We start from the raw sequence: 16,238 nt of genomic DNA, 5'->3' as shown, positions 1-16,238 counted from the left end.
TTTGAATTTCTCAAAGTACAATTCTTTACTGGGCTCAGACACCATGCCGGAAAATGAAAAGTCAATCCCAATAACAACCACTAGAGGTAAAGATATTTGTCATAATGAATTGTTAAACATAGTTACTGTAGATTAAAAAAAAATTCTCTTGTGTATTTTTCCTTTTTTTTTTTTTTTTTTTTTTTGGTGAGTGGGTGGTGGAACAAATTGGTCCTAATGGGAGCTGTATATTTCACCATCTAAAACCAGTGTGCATGTCTCTGTCAGTGTTTGCACCCTCAGCAGAACATTTCCTTTTAGAGTTCAGCAAACCGGAAACATCCAAGAAATACTGCCAAAGAACACCAGGACTGCTGCCACTCCCTGTCCAGTTATGACTTCATGGAGCAGAAACTAACCACTTCCAACTAGGGATAGTCTAGTAAGGAATGTATTTCTTATGTCATGCTTTGCCAAGGAATTTTTGCTTCGATACTTAACAAATACCTTCTGGTGTTGTACTGTGCATAGTTAGGCACACCACAAAAAAATCTGAGCATGCCAGAACAAAGCCAGGGCTGTGCATTAATGAGCTTTTCCCAAGTAACTTTCACTGGAGGTGGATACAATAGATTCTTTTAAAATTGGACATTTGCTGTGTGAAAGAACATAAACTTGTGCTTTCACACACTTCTACAGATGTAGAAGTTTAAATTGCTGCTGCTGGAAACAGGGAGATAGATCTGTTTGAGAATTTTATCAGTGGTAGTAACCAGTCATGTCACCTGTTATATGCAAAAAGCAGCCCAAGTCACATTACCTTCTTGTTCTAGAACAGTACCTGTATTTTGATGGCAGATGGTTCCTGGTTTTGAAGATAGGCTTTTCTCTCCTGAAAGTTTTTTCTGACTAAGAATCCCCTTGCTCGGGCTTGCAGCCCAACAATCAGATTTTCATTGGCAAGCCACAGCTGCTCTCGATTGTAATCTGCTGTAACTTGCCCAGCAATGTTCTGTTAAGAGATTATGGAAAAAGGTCATTTAAAAGACAAAACTGTCCTGGAATTTGTACTATGTTCTCTCCACCTCCGCAGTTCATGTTCATCCTATCCAAGTCCCTCTGATTTACCCTTACATTTTAATCAGTAAGAAGAAAGATCTGTGGGGTTACTGCTGAACCCTACATGACAGGTAACTGAACAGCTTACAGGCTTCAGTTATTCAAAAGGGTATGCAATTTTAAGAGGGTATTCTTTTATACATTAGCAGGGTTCTGCTTTCCTAACACAAGTGTCTTGTACAGCTCAGACATCTAGAAGTACTAACTGAAGCAGCAAGCTCTCTGTTTCAGAAGGACTTACACTGACTCAAGCTCTTTGTGTAGAGGAGTAAGCCTGTAACTTAGGTGAGCTGCATCAAAATATAGAAGAACAAATTACTCAGAGGCTTGTGTGATCTGCTTTGTTCTATTTCACACTCGTGCAAAACCTCTACAGTAAGGGAGCTAAAATAGCACACTCATCCTCTTGAATCTGGAGATACATGAATGCTGTCAGAGGATTAGATTTAAACAGAAAATGGTGGTTCCACCTGCTCACAAATACATCATAAAATTATTTGTTATAGGCCAATGCAAAGTCCTATAAAAGGATATGGAAGCAATCAGACTTTACTCCATTGTTGTCTGCTGATGGTCATTAAAAGAAATGCTGTAACTTCCAGTAAGGAAATCCCTAAATCATTGTCAGACACTAGACAGGAGACTGTGCTGCCTATCACTGTCTGCTTAGACTTAAGTTGCTGCTCTTGTCAGAAGCAGATACTGATAAAGTGACCTTCAGTTTGACCCCCCACAGCCTCTTGATAATTTCATGTCTCACGCTTTCTCAAATGTTTATGTTGCCTTTGCAATAAAAACCAATGTTTTAGCCACCTACCTGGATTTCTTCACCAGTTAACCATGAAGTTTTTGGTACAACTCCTTTGGGGGCAACACAGGTACCCTCTTCAGTTTCCACATTGTAATAGTAATCATACATGGCTTTCATTAAAAGTTTAATCCATGGACTTTCACTAGAACCTAAAAGCAGTTCATACCGTTAGTATACATTTGTGTCCTGTTTCACTGATAAATTACAGCTCTCCCTACTCATTTCCCCTTCCTGTACTTGCTGTGAACCCCTTTGACACGCAAAATCTCTGTATATCTTGGGCCTTTTTGTAGTAAGGATTTTGAGAATACCCTGCTAGGTGGATGAGAGTCATTCCTCTAGAGCAAACTGGTGATAAGATTAATAAAACATCTATAAGGTTGGTACAGATCCACTGCTACCCTCTCCAAACCCTAACATGTCAAGTTAGTGCTCCTGAAACAGTGTGTCCTCTGTCTTACGTAATCTCTCATAAGTGAAACAGACTGTGTTTATAAAAAATATTTTTCTTGTCTTCTGCCCAAATTCTGGACTTACTGACTCTTAGCTCACACACGACATTTCCTATATCCACATCATTTTCTTACTTATTGCTTTGGTAAACCAGTCTGCATCCTGACAGGCAGGAAAAACCTCATTTCCTCATGGACAAAAGGCCCCAAGATAAAACTAGTAAGGCCTTAAAAATATTCATGTTGCAAAGTGAAACATGCCCATCTACTGTAAGAACGGGTGCTACACTGACAGTAATTTTTTTTGTAACCATTAGCTAACCTTGGCTGTTGTCAGCTCTGACAAAACATCCCATCATCTGCTAAGAACAGATTCTAGCCCCAGCTTTTGCTGGTAACTGCTGCTCTGGCAATGCACAGGGACCATAATTGGGCTGTGAACACTGTCAGATGCTGGCTTGATCTTTGACAGCAATCTGTAAGACTGATGCGTGCATCTCTGCATCTGCTAATATGAAAAAAATTGTCAGCGAGCAATAGTTTTCTGAGAGAATGGACTAATCTATTGACAGTCACAGAGGAGTTGCCATAAATTCACTCAGAGGAAGGTTTGAGATTCTATGAAGCCTCTGCTAGACTCTAGAAGTCACTAGACTTACTTCTCAGCAGGTACTGTGGTCTGCATTATGTGCACAACAGTACAATGTCACGTAAAATGCACTTGGAAAAGTATAACATTTGTCAAAAGACTTTAAAGCAGCAGCTGTCTCCCTCAATTCACAGATACCTCCTGTTCTAGCTTTCTGGTTGCCTCAGTGATATGAACATGTGGAACTGTCCTGTTTAGGAAGTTCTTTACCTTCTGTAGTTTTCATGTTCTTGGCTTCAGAGAGCTTCCAGAAGTAGGCTTCAGCACATTCAGGAATGACTCGTAGTCCAAACCTTGACTGTAGTATCATCAGGATTGGCTGTGAATCACCATTCTCCAAGCTCTTGTTAATCATTGATATTCCAACAGCCACTAGGGTCAAATAATAACAGAGAAAAATTAAGTGTCTTATACTCTATGTACCCCTAACTGTAGCCTCCAGAAACTTTGAAAATAGACTTCTAACACTGGCACACACAGACAGCATGGCATACACAGCAATTCAGTGCTTTACTCATTTACATCTTCCTTCATGCTTGTTAGGACAAGTGTCTTAGATAGAAAGTGTCTGCTCCACCCAGGCTTGGATGCAGCCCCAGCAGAACTGAGAGCTGTCTGAGGGCATAGCTGCTCCCCATCATGGGACATACCAGGTGACAGCAGGGCAGGGGTTGAGGATGGCAGGTAGCCACACACTCAGCCTGCCCTAACAGACAGGCCGTCATCTGCTGATCACCTGCAGCCTTCTAGAGATACATGAAGTAATTTGGTTACAGGCTGTAAATGTTAACATTCACTTCTACTGTACAAAATGGGAATTAAAACTGGTTGCCTTGAGTAAATTCTTGCAGCAGCATAGTCAGCATCGTGAAGCAACCTCACCTCCTCAGGAACTTGTTGAAAGCTAATTCACGGCCTCAAATTTGCCAGAGATGCAGCTTTTGCTTTCAGGGCATATAAAAGCACCCTGAGAGGTGATGCTGTGAAGGATGTGCAGACTTTGATGTCATGTGGCATTACCCATACTTTAATTCAGGGCTTCCTTGCTCAGATCCCACCATCACTGAGGGAACAGATTCCACAACACCTGGCAGCATATGTGTGGAAGCACACGCCACTTCAAAAGTACCTTACCCACTAGATGTTTAGGCTGCTTTAGAAATCACTGCTCTGGTTTTTAAAGGTGTTCCTTCACATCTAAATTCAAGATCCATGCACAGAGGAACAATTGAATAGGGCTAGAACATCCATTCTGTGCTTTGGAACAGACCTCTGCCCAGCACACACATGTACTGGAAATGTCTTTCTACCATTGCTGTGGCACTGTGATATCCAGGCATTGGGCCTCAGCAGCGAGGAAGCAGAAAAAACTGGGAAGCTACACATTACAGCTGGCTGCTGCTGGCCCCAGGCTCATACACAGTCCCATATGCCTCATCAACTCTGTTCAGCAGTATTTGAATGCTTTCCTTCCTCCTTTTCATCATGCAGTTAAGAGTGCTGGAAGATATTTTTACAAAGACAAAAGAAAACACAAGCTAAGATGCATTTATGTAGATTCACTGCCATCTGGCTTTTCCCCATCCTTTAGTTAATTATGTTTGTATTTTTGAAGAAAAAGGTAAGAAAAGTATTTATCAGGGAAAAAAACTCAGCAGAAATTATTCCTTTCAAGTGCTAGCAATTAATACTGTGGCTCTTACTCTAGAGAAAGGCCATTTGGACCCTGAAAAATCATAAGATAACTGGGGGTTAGCCATCCCCAACTGCCAGAAAACTGTCAGCTCCAGTCTGCTTCTCTAGCAGTTAGGATGCCAGTACCAGATCAACACTGCAAAGGGCTTTTTTCCACACCCATCCTCCCTTTTAAACAGCTGTGATATACAAAGCCACAGTTGTCTGGTGTGATAAGCCTGAACTCTCAACAAGGCCAAAGATCAGCTTTTTCCTATAACTTGGACTCTCTCAGGACACACAGACTTCCTGCTTTGACAGACTCTTCCTGTGCAAGACTGAAGTCAGTGTTCAAATCTACTCCTGAAGGCTATATAGCTGATATTTGGCTGATCTCTTTTTGTCCTCCACTTAGATAAGAAGTACAATGGTTGAACTCATTAAAGAAGTGAAGCAAGGTGATGCAAAACACAGAGCAAGCACCACAAGAAGTTAGGAAGTGCACCAGCACTTACTGAACATTTCTTCCTAAATAAAGGTAGAAGAAGTCCTTAACTGACAGGGATGACTGTAAAAGCCTTTCAAAATTTTAGTATTGTACCATTTAGTATTTATATAAGGCATAAAAGTTAGTTTGGAAGTGATCAAGACTGTTTCAGTACCACTGCCAGTATCTTCTCTTATTTTACTGTTGATTTTATTGCCATTACTGCAGGAATCTCAAAACCACTTTTTAAACTGAAAAATACATCTTTGACTACCTTGTGAAAGTTTTGGAGTTGTTTGCCTTTCAAAAATAGTGCCTGAGTGATAGATCAAATAAAAGTTCCTTTCCAAGTGGTGATCAAGCTGAACTTCATGTTTAGACTACGTGAACACAACATGCAAACTTCCTGAGACAGGATGTGTTGGTTATAGGAAGTATCAGGTTCTGTGCCGTGGGGAAAGGTTAAATCTCAGGTTTTAGTTGCAAAACTTAAGAGCTCTTTAAGAATGAATGCCCTGTGCTGACAGTGCTTCTTTTCAACTCACAGGGCAGAATACACAAAATTAGGGTTTTTTTCCTAAAAGTGAAATGTTAAAACAGTTCCACTGAGCATCGTTGATTGTGAAAAGCTGGGCATTTACTACCAACACAGATTAAAAGAAAAGATTTTAGTACAACAACTAGGTAGTGGATGGACCAGTGATTTACCATTAGCAACACTGTATGGTATTGCTGTATGAATTATGCTGTCTTAATTTCTGCAGGGTGCTTATGATACATATTCTTAATGCTTTTACTCCAGTGAACACTAATGAGGCAATTTTTAAGTTGCTCTTTAGGTTTAACTCAAATCTGTTTAGAAGCTACGTGTTTCCTTCTCTTCTATGTGCTCATGTTTCCTCACGGCTCTGGGTGGCATTCATGGGAAGCAGGTTTTTCCACAAAAGAAGGTATCAGCACTCCCTCCTCCCTCAATACAAAAGCTTGGTTGAGACAATGTGTGTGTATCTGACCCCGTCTCAGAAAACACAAGCCCAGTGCTTTCTATGGATATGTGACCTACAAAAATACTTCACCTGTCTTCAGTGTATATGCCTTGTTATGTGAAGATATTAGTTGTTTAAATAATTTCTAAAGTTATAGTAACACAAAATGCAACGTTCCTGTAGCAGGGATAGCTATTTGTGGTGTCCATCTGCGTTCTCTTCCATCCACCCCTTCCCAAGCAGTAACTCCTGGCATGCCTGTGGGCTCACGGCACAGGGGATGGCTGAGCACGGCACTGCAGGAATGCACCGACTCCAGCACTTGCATTCACAAGCTCCAAAGGTGCAACAGAAAGCAACACTGACTCACGCACAGCCAAGGGAAGCAGAAGGCTGACCAACACCCACTGCCTTGTCTGTGCTGTGCTGGCCTGGCCTGGAACAGGCAGGCACATCACCGTGCTCTCCAACCTGCCCCATAAACCCAGCGGCGCTTGCTTCTACATTGCTTGCCAAAGTTTATTATGTATCATGAATATTTTTTTCTATAATTATTATATTCAATCAAAGCTTTGACAAAAGGTGTTGAGTGCATTCGGTACACAGCATTCTGACAGATTAAGCCTCAACATTTTTCCTACAGATTTCCTCTTCCTTACAGATTGGAAGACCATATACTTTTCAAAAAGAGCTAGCATTCCTTGTACACTGCTTTAAAAGTTAATATGTTCCTGATTTTTGTTTGTCAGCAATCCATAAAAGACAACAGAAAGAAATATGAATAAGCAAAGTTGTAAACATAAAAATTTTCCCTTAAAATATGCATAAAGATTTTCATTTTAAATACAGCAAAACAAGCTCCTGAACAGCATATCTGTTCTCATTCATATATTTCAGGAGTTACATGAAGATACAGTGACATTAGAAAGATTGGTCATGATGAAAACCTGTATAACCAAATCTGTTGAATTATTAGCCACACCTTAAAGATTACCACTTTAGATGGGATAGGACTAACACCACTCCTGTAGTTTTAAGTCATCTCAGTTTTAGTATGACAAAGAACACGCACTAATTTCTTTTCATGTATTTAAAGGCTTGCACCTTCCTTGCACAGTGGAAAACAAAAATTACCAATTTCATTTTCCCAAGACCAAGAAAAACAAGAGCAGTGGAGATGCAGGTTAATGCTTACAGGCTGCTGCTTCTTTTATGTTGTTATTGCTGTCATTGATTCCTCTTTGTATTTCATCCAGCCACAGAAGTGCTGATTCATCTTGAGATTCCTGGGAAAAGGACAGTAAAAAGCCTTGAAAAAACTGAATAATAAGAGTTCTCTCAATACTGGGATACAGCTGCAATATACAATCTCTGCTTTGCAAAGCTGTAGAACACAAAAAAGGATTTGACTGTTTAAAGTCATCAATGAAACACATTCATATTCTATTTACTGACTGGAAAACAATCCTATTCAGATACAAATCTCTGAAAGTTTTGATGTCTAGAAAAACAGAATTTGCTAATACTGCTGGCATAGAATTCATTCTACTAAAGATCAATAAAAATTGAAACATTTTTATTTCCACAATATGTAGGCAAAGTAGTCTGAGTCACATAAAATCACACATTACCAGGAAGCACTGTGATAGTAGGAGAGAATAGCAGAAGGCTGCAGGAAGTTGGCTTTCTTTCAAAATCCCTTATTTGGAAAGGATCCTTGTGTATATCTAAATACATGTTATATTAGAAAATAGCAGTGAATAGTCTCATAGAAAGACAGCTCAGCTTTAGTAATGATGACTTAGCTCATGCAAGCATTTCTATAACTAAGCAGGAGAATAGGTACTCCTCTTCTTTCAGGTCTAAAGTGCATGACATTAAACCCAATGTAAAATAGGAGGTGTAGAGTGGGATAGTAGAGTGGGATCAACATCCCCACTAACCAGCCCTACTGCCTAGGTTCACTGGTGATACCAGCACTTCAGCAGATAAAACAGGGTTAAAGTGATATTTAAAATCTAATCCAGTAGGGTTGGTGGGAAATTCATGCTAAAGAGGAAGTAGGAGTGTCAGACCTATAACAGACTAATGATGAGAGAAGCTGGAATGTATCAATTAAGAGACATCTAGGAAAATATACACACAAATATTTCAGGGAAGAAAACCAGCTAGAAACACATTCAAACTAAAACAGTGTGGACAAAGAAGCAGCTTTGCAATAAGTATCCCTGGTTAAGCGCTGAACCTCAGACCAAAGATCTAATAAATCTGATATCCACAGAAGCTACAAAGAGAAAACAGGGTAAAAAACCACTGAAGACATGCTCTTCAGCTTGCATCATATGTGTAAACAAGGTAGCAGAATACATAAATAACATGAAGTGGTGTCAGACAATCACAGGACAGTGGACACATACTGCTTATTTTTCTACCAAATGAGAGTTAGCACTTGAGAGAATGTTTAATAAATTCCCAAACTGCCACTGAATTTTGAGAAAAGCATTGAGAGTTCCTAATCTGGTACCCAGCTTTTACACATTAAATACAAGAACAGAAACAAATACTGCTCCAGAGACAAGTACAACTTATGCTGAGCCTCACAACTAGCCTGGACGCTTGACCAAGGCTTGGGCTAATTTTGCTTGCTGAAACAAGCTGTCGCTATTTGGCATTGAAGGGAAAAAAGACGGGGGCGGGTGGGCGGGGCGGGGAAGCCAGTCAGAGTAAAAGGAAGGGATCAACAAAGCTGCGAGTGAAAATAGGGGAAAGGTTTTAGAGGCTGCAGTCTGTGGAGGGGTGGAAATTGTCTGAAGAGAGGAAGTAGGTGGATTGAAGGAGCCAGACAGCTAACAGTGGGCAGGGAGGCAAAAGGCAAAGCAGAAGGCAGTTTTCCTAAGGCATTTTTGTATGTGTGGCTTCTTTCCACCTTTGCCTTTTGCTAAACTGAGTTCATCACACTCTTCTGCAAGCCCAGCTTTTCTCTGGAGTACAGAGTTCAGCCACATGACATTTTGGTCTCTGAATGAGACCCTTGAGGATTTACTAAACACATCCCCTGATTTTTCCAAAAAACATGTTTTTACTCCAAATATCTGTATGCACATATGTCAGTAGAACCCTCCATATTAGCTTCAGGCTTGTGGTAAATTAGGAGTTAAAATGCTGCTGTAAAGCAATTTTATCTCTGTGTTGGGCTGAGGCTGAAACTGAGTCATGTGTGCATATTTGGATACGTCACACCCTCTTGCTGAAGTAGACAAAGAACAAATTAGTTCCTTACCATAAACCTCATGCTTACAGGATGCTTCTGGAGGACAGATCAATCATTCCTTAATCCCTTACACAGGGGAAAAAAGCCCCCACAAAACATCTCTTGAGATGAACTAGCACAGCACCATTGTTCAGCTGGCTGGATTTCACACACTACAATGAAGATACTGTTTTTCACTGGACTGCTCTCTTTTACCTCCAGTCTTTGCACTACAGGTGAGTCCTCCTTTCTGTATCTATTGCATCTTTTAGTCAATAACATGGACTTTTTGATAATGCTGTTGCTCTACCAGCTGTGAACATGAAATTAGTTGTACATGCATGTACCAATTACGAAAAACTGTTCCAGGATGTCTCCTTTAAAGCAGATTTTTATTCTTTCACTTCAGTGACACCTTACCTCTGCCAGTCATTTTCTGTAAAGAATTTTTTAAGGGCACTTTCTGCACTTACTGAAGACACATCTTTTATCTAGTATTTTTGTAACGATACAATAATTTTAAACCTGCAGTGTCTTGTTTTGCAACTTTATAGATGGTGTTATTAGAAGGAAATGCTCAGATGACTATTGTGATAAAAATAACTAAAGGAAATGATCAAATAATAAACCTTCCTAGAATTAAAACTGTTTTCCAACCAAGCTCATTTTGAAAAGCTGGTATACATAAATATATATATACACACACATACATATAATATACATATATATATGTATTTATACCTTTATCTATCCATCTACACACACACACCAGACAATGCAGGCACATGTATGACTTTTAATGAGTGATTACAACCAGCTCTCTGGAGTAACCATCAAAAAAAACTACTAAAAATTATGCAGTCTGCTAATTCTTATTTTAAAACATTCTACTGTAAATCTGACAGTGAACAATAATAAAACTATTATCTTTATTTTATTCAAATATGGAAAGGTAAAAAAAGGTTCAAAGATTTTCACCCATATTTCAGTTTGCTTCTGAATTCCAGTTTCATGGTGCATGCTGAAGGCTTTACAATAAGTATTCTTGCATTAAATGCAGCTAAGAAAACTTAAGTGACACAAATAATTACACAGTTGTTTACTGCGCAAAATCTATTTTACAACACATGGCTTTAAAAAGCATTTTGAACACATTTGGGCTTCATGTGAAGATGTCAATGTCCCTACAAATTTGTCAGCTAAAGACTGAGGAACAGGTGTTAATAAAATAGTATTACTGTTTTTGCCCGCATGCTGACAATATTTACTCAGAGATAATTTTCCTGCTGCTTGAAAAGTTTTATTCACTCCCCAGTAAATTACACCTAATACCTGCCCAACCATTTGTTTTCAATTCTTAGGACATTGCCCTTGCTCAGGTATGAGAACCTGAGAAGATCTGGTTTGCACTAGGCAGAAGCTGAAGAAAAACAATTTCACATGTGAGACCAAAAAAACCAAGGATAATTTCAGTTTTCTAATTTGAAAGTTTCAGTTTGTCTTAGGCTAGAGAGTGCTTTTTGCAACTTTTGCAGTCATTCATTTCATACATGAAGTGACAAGGATAGTAATGGTGTTTGATCAAGCCTAAACAAAGACTGCTCATATGATGAATGACCAACATTCCTGCTACTGGGAAAAACCCTCCACTGGTCATAAGAATTACAGAAGTTTCTTATGTTTTTCACCAAAGATTACTGAAAACACTCAAAATGCAGAAAGATCAGCTAACACTACATTAATGATGAATTTTCAAGATTTGGTGTGAAATGATAAATGAAGACTGATATCTGTACACTTGAGCACCAAAAGCAGAGGAGAATATCTCCAAATATTTTAAACTTATATTGCTTTTCATGTAGAGATGGTTATCTTTCTCTGCTCCTGAGTTACATGGTTAATACAGTAGTTTGTCCTTTTTAACAATTTTCACTTTGTTTTATTTTTAAGCTTCAGAATTTTCACAGAATGGCTCTGCAATTAAAACAGTGTCTCTTATCAAAACTTTTCGGGGAATTTCAGCGAGAGACTATGATTACATCCCCCCTTATGCTATAGAAGGGGAAACAACAACCATCCATATCAGAGAAAACAAATGCACTTCAAAAAAGTCAAATGACTCCACATTAACAGAAGTGAGCAACACCACACTGGAGTACCTCACTAGCTCTCTGAGCACCAAGCTAATACCTGCTGTCTACCTCAGTGCTCTGTTATTGGGCGTGCCTTCTAACGCCATCATTCTGTGGATGCTACTCTTCAGGATCCGCTCCGTGTGCACCGCCGTCCTCTACACAAACCTGGCTGTTTCAGACCTGCTCTTCTGCATCATACTGCCCTTCAAAATAGCCTACCACATCAACGGGAACAACTGGGTATTTGGGGAGACCATGTGTCGGGCGGCCATGGCGGTGTTTTACGGCAACATGTACTGCTCCATTCTGCTGCTCACGTGCATCAGTGTCAGCCGCTACCTGGCCATCGTCCACCCATTCACCTACAAGAGCCTCCCGAAGCGCGCCTACGCCATCGCAGCCTGCGCCGCCGTCTGGGCCATCGTCTTCCTCTACATGCTCCCGCTCGCCATCACGCAGCAAAGCTATTATGTGAAGCAGCTGGACATTTATACCTGCCACGACGTGCACAGCGCCTGTGAAACTGTGTCTTCCTTCCAGTTCTACTACTACGGGTCCTTGGCTGTATTTGGGTTTTTAATACCGCTTGCAACTATCGTGTTCTGCTATGTCTCGATTATACGAACACTCAAGACTCACGAATGGTTCTGGTATGTCAAAGTCAGTCTTTTGATTCTTACCATCTTTGCTATTTGCTTTGTGCCAAGCAATATTATCCTTATTATCCATCACATCAACTATTACTATTACAACACGGACAGGCTGTATTCTTTTTATCTAATTGCTTTATGTCTTAGCAGCCTAAACAGCTGTCTTGATCCTTTCCTTTATTTTCTGATGTCAAAAATTAGAAGTCAATCCAATATTTATCTGACAATGGTTAAAATATCCAGGGAAAAATGAATTTATTTCTATAACTGGAATTATGGTTTTGTACAGTACTAACACTGACAGCAACAAATCTCAGGTGTGACATTTATACTTCAAGTAAAATGGGTTAGAAAACACAATCTCAGTTAAATTTACTTCCTTCCACACAAGGAATATCTCCAAAAATACACTCTCCAGCTCTATAACTTTATTACATGTGTTGCAACAACTGTGGTACCTAGATTCAGGGAAGCAGCTCTGCACCTCCATTTCCTTCTGAGATCGCTTTCTGGCCATGGAGAAGCTGCCAGAGTATCAGGCACCCCAGCTTCTAAATACCAGAAGAGGAGTCAGCACCCAATGAGCACTTCTAGGGCAATTCATGACACTTGAAATTAGCTCTCAGCCAACAATCACTGCAGGAACAGTGTTACAAAAACGAGTTTTTGGCCTGGTGAAAATGGGAACAAGCACTTGGTACATGCCAGGGAGCAATCAAGAGCAAGTACTGCCCAGGATGTTGGAAATACAGAGTCCCCATAGGTTCACAAAACATAAGTCTACAGCAGTGGATGCAGAACCTGACTCTTCCAAGGCTACCTCTCCCATGAGGCTGCTTAACCAGCTCTGCACTGGAGACTTGTTCTTCCACTTCGTCAGCACCTGCACTTCCCTAACCCACAGGGATTGCTGGGAGCTAACCCTTATCAGTGTGAATCCAGGCATATATTACTCTTGCTTGGTAAGCAAAACAGAGAAGCTATTTTGTAGTATTCTCTATTTCCACATCCTCACAGGAAATACCTACAGTGTTACAAATACTGCAGCTAGTTACTGTTGACTATTAGTAAAACAATGGGTCAATTTTTACCTTTACAGAAACTCAAAACCTACTTATATACTAAGTTCCTAAAAAATTCCCTCAGTGATGTCATTTGAATTTGTAACTGCAGCATGTAAGTGAGGATAAAAATGTTTTATGTAGTTTTGATAATAGTATTGTAAAAAAACTTTACTTAAATAAACTGAGTTGCACTAGAAAATGCCTCAAGGGAATTTGCAGCCTGGTGACGGTCCCCTTTTTCTATTTCTTCTGGTTCTTAAATTAAGTTAATTTTAATCCTGCCATTCCTTCAACATGCACAAGAACAAACTTTAAAGATAACTCTAAAATAATTCAAATATTACACAACTGTTGAAAATATAAATGAGGTGAACCCAACTAAAACCTCTGTACCTATCACACAAAAAAATGCTACAACCAAAAATAGTAATTTGGTCCATCTGTTTAACTTTCCAGCTATCCACAATATGCTCCCTTAAGACAGGATTTCTCTCCACTGGGACCTGAATACATTTGCCTTGAAAAGGCTTTCAAAACTGTTAAAAGCTGTGGTTTAAGATTTACAGGGCAAATGAGTTCCAGGTTTGTGTTTTCAGTTTCAAGCAAGGAACAAATAGGTCAGATCTGAGATGAGGACCTCAGATTATAAGGATAATGTGTTCTGGCAGATTTGGGTGCAGACTCCTCCAAATCACAGAATCACAGAATTTCTAGGTTGGAAGAGACCTTTAAGATCATTGAGTCCAACCCATGTTCTAACACCTCAACTAGATCATGGCACCAAGTGCTACATCCAGTCTTTTTTTAAACACATTGTGGGATGGTGACTCCACCACCTCCCTGGGTAGATGATTCCAGTATTTGACCACTCTTTCTGTGAAAAACTTCCTCCTTAATTCTAGCCTGTATCTCCCTTGGCGCAGCTTGAGACTGTGTCCTCTTGTTCTGTCGGTTGTTGCCCGGAGAAAGAGACCGACCCCCAGCTCACCACAGTCACCCTTCAGGAAGCTGAAGAGAGTGATAAGGTCACCTCTGAGTCTCCTTTTCTCCAGGCTGAACAACCCCAGCTCCCTCAGTCGTTCCTCACAGGGTTTGTGTTCCCAGCCCCTCTCCAGCCTCGTTGCCTCCTCTGGACAGGCTCAAGCATCTCACCGTCCCTCCTGAACTGAGGGCCCAGAACTGGACACAGCACTCAAGGTGTGGCCTCACCAGTGCCGAGTATGAATGACCTCCCTGCTCCTGCTGGCCACACTGTTCCTGACACAGGCCAGGATGCCTTTGGCCTTCTTGGCCACCTGGGCACACTGCTGGCTCATGCTCAGCTGACTGTCAACCAGCACGCCCAGGTCCCTTTCCTCCTGAGCACTGTCCAGCCACACCATCCCCAGCCTATAATGCTGCAGGGGGTTATTGTGGCCAAAGTGCAGGACTCGGCACTTGGACTTATTGAACTTCATCCCATTAGATTCTGCCCATCCATCCAACTGTTCCAAGTCCCTCTGCAAAGCCCTCTGTCCCTCTAACAGATCAACACATGCTCCCAGCTTAGTGTCATCTGCAAATTTGCTAATGAAAGACTCTAAACCCTCATCCATGTCATCAATAAAAATATTGAAGAGGACTGGCCCCAGCACAGACCCCTGAGGGACACCACTGCTGACTGGCCCCAGCTGGATGTGGCACCGTTCACCTCCACCCTCTGGGCCCGGCCATCCAGCCAGTTCCTAACCCAGCACAGAGTGCTCCTGTCCAATCCATGGGCTGCCAGCTTGTCCAGGAGTGTGCTGTGGGAGACAGTGTCAAAAATCACCACAGCTATGGGGAAGTGACAGCAAGCTGCTTAGAATAAGTGAGTAGGTTTGACACATATGTTTTTCCAGATGCTGGGGCAGGAAGTTTATAGGGAGACCTATCTCATCCTTGTAAATCAAATACTTCCTTTTATCACAGCTCACTCTTAAAACATGCTAAACACAAATTCTGAGAGATCTGCTTTATAAACAGGGGATCAGAAAAAGTGGAAAATAGACAGACTTCAGAAATTGCACTCCCTTTACAATTGTGTTTGGATTTTTTTTTAAGGAAATGTCAGTCTAAATCATATTTTTACCTAAAGAATGGCCATATCTATGATTGATCTTTGTTAAGAGTAAGTATGCGTCTAAGTGTTTCTTTTGGGAGCACTGTGCTTTGTTCTCTTCTGAAACAGGAGCAGCCCTCCTGTTCACAGAGAAGGTGCTCTAAGTACTTGCCAAAAGATTGCAAAACCAAAATAGCTCAGAAGAGAAAGGCCAGTAGAAGTCTCTAGGAACATCAAAAATCTTATAATGAGAAGACTTCAAAGAGATTATACAATTTTTGTTCCAAAATATGGAAACACTCATTTGTTTCCTATGAGCACATTCACACCAGGACAGGAGTAGGCATCAGGTTTGCATCTGGGGAGCACTGGGGCAGCTGGCAGGAGCGAGCCAGGGTAGGACTGCTTTGTCCTGTGGGCTGCAGGTCTGTGCCTTGGGGACATCCTGGCTCCCTGTGCAAGCACATGGCATATTTTGGGTCAGCACTGTGCAGCCAGCACCCTCTCTGTGCACAAACACTGACCCCAGCCCATCCAGGACAGGTGAGGTCAGAATGCACGAAACCCTCCCCAGCACACATGCTGAGAGAGAAGGCTTTTCAGCACTGAGGGCTCAGTGAAACCAGCCCTTACCTGGGAACCCTGGTGAGAAATTGATTTGTGCAAACACCTTTCAAAAGCTCTGACAGCATGGTTTCACAGCAGGTACCCCAGGTGAGGTGACACAAATGCTGGAAGACACGTTACAAGCCAAAGTTTGTAGACTTTCCCCAGCTTACCATGTTACCTCAGGGACACACTGTGTGAATTTTGATTGTGTTTTCCAGACACTGGGCATTTTAAGTACTGTGCTAGTAGCTTTAGCTAACCTTCAGTCACATCCTGCAAACTGCTAGGCTGAT

General features: G+C 41.0%; 2 protein-coding genes across 9 annotated transcripts in view; one reads left to right on the top strand and one right to left on the bottom strand.

The window, feature by feature from the left end:
* IQGAP2 (IQ motif containing GTPase activating protein 2) overlaps window positions 1–16,238 on the bottom strand; it is a 123,953-nt gene that overhangs the window by 21,313 nt on the left and 86,402 nt on the right. For all 8 annotated transcript variants that reach the window (XM_077171411.1, XM_054651616.2, XM_077171412.1 and 5 more), the window contains 4 exons: window positions 7,353–7,443; window positions 3,221–3,382; window positions 1,916–2,058; window positions 821–991 (listed from right to left, as the gene is read on the bottom strand). In XM_077171411.1, the coding sequence (XP_077027526.1) occupies window positions 821–991; window positions 1,916–2,058; window positions 3,221–3,382; window positions 7,353–7,443 (567 nt within the window). The remainder of the gene's footprint in view (window positions 1–820; window positions 992–1,915; window positions 2,059–3,220; window positions 3,383–7,352; window positions 7,444–16,238) is intronic.
* F2RL2 (coagulation factor II thrombin receptor like 2) lies at window positions 9,083–15,372 on the top strand. Its single transcript, XM_054651617.2, has 2 exons — window positions 9,083–9,643; window positions 11,358–15,372. Exons 1-2 carry the CDS (start codon window positions 9,586–9,588, stop codon window positions 12,443–12,445), a joined length of 1,146 nt encoding a protein of 381 aa, XP_054507592.2. The 5' UTR covers window positions 9,083–9,585; the 3' UTR covers window positions 12,446–15,372.

The sequence above is a fragment of the Agelaius phoeniceus genome, chromosome Z (assembly GCF_051311805.1).
Source record: "Agelaius phoeniceus isolate bAgePho1 chromosome Z, bAgePho1.hap1, whole genome shotgun sequence".
NCBI lineage: Eukaryota > Metazoa > Chordata > Aves > Passeriformes > Icteridae > Agelaius > Agelaius phoeniceus.
Note: the sequence above shows the minus strand (reverse complement) of the source record. Positions and strands in the feature narration are given on the sequence as shown.

Excerpts from the sequence above, each read along its gene's own strand:
- F2RL2 (XM_054651617.2), top strand. The coding sequence starts at position 9,586 with ATGAAGATACTGTTTTTCACTGGACTGCTCTCTTTTACCTCCAGTCTT. Across the intron at positions 9,644-11,357 it reads CTCCAGTCTTTGCACTACAG|CTTCAGAATTTTCACAGAAT; the intron begins GTGAGTCCTCCT and ends TTTATTTTTAAG.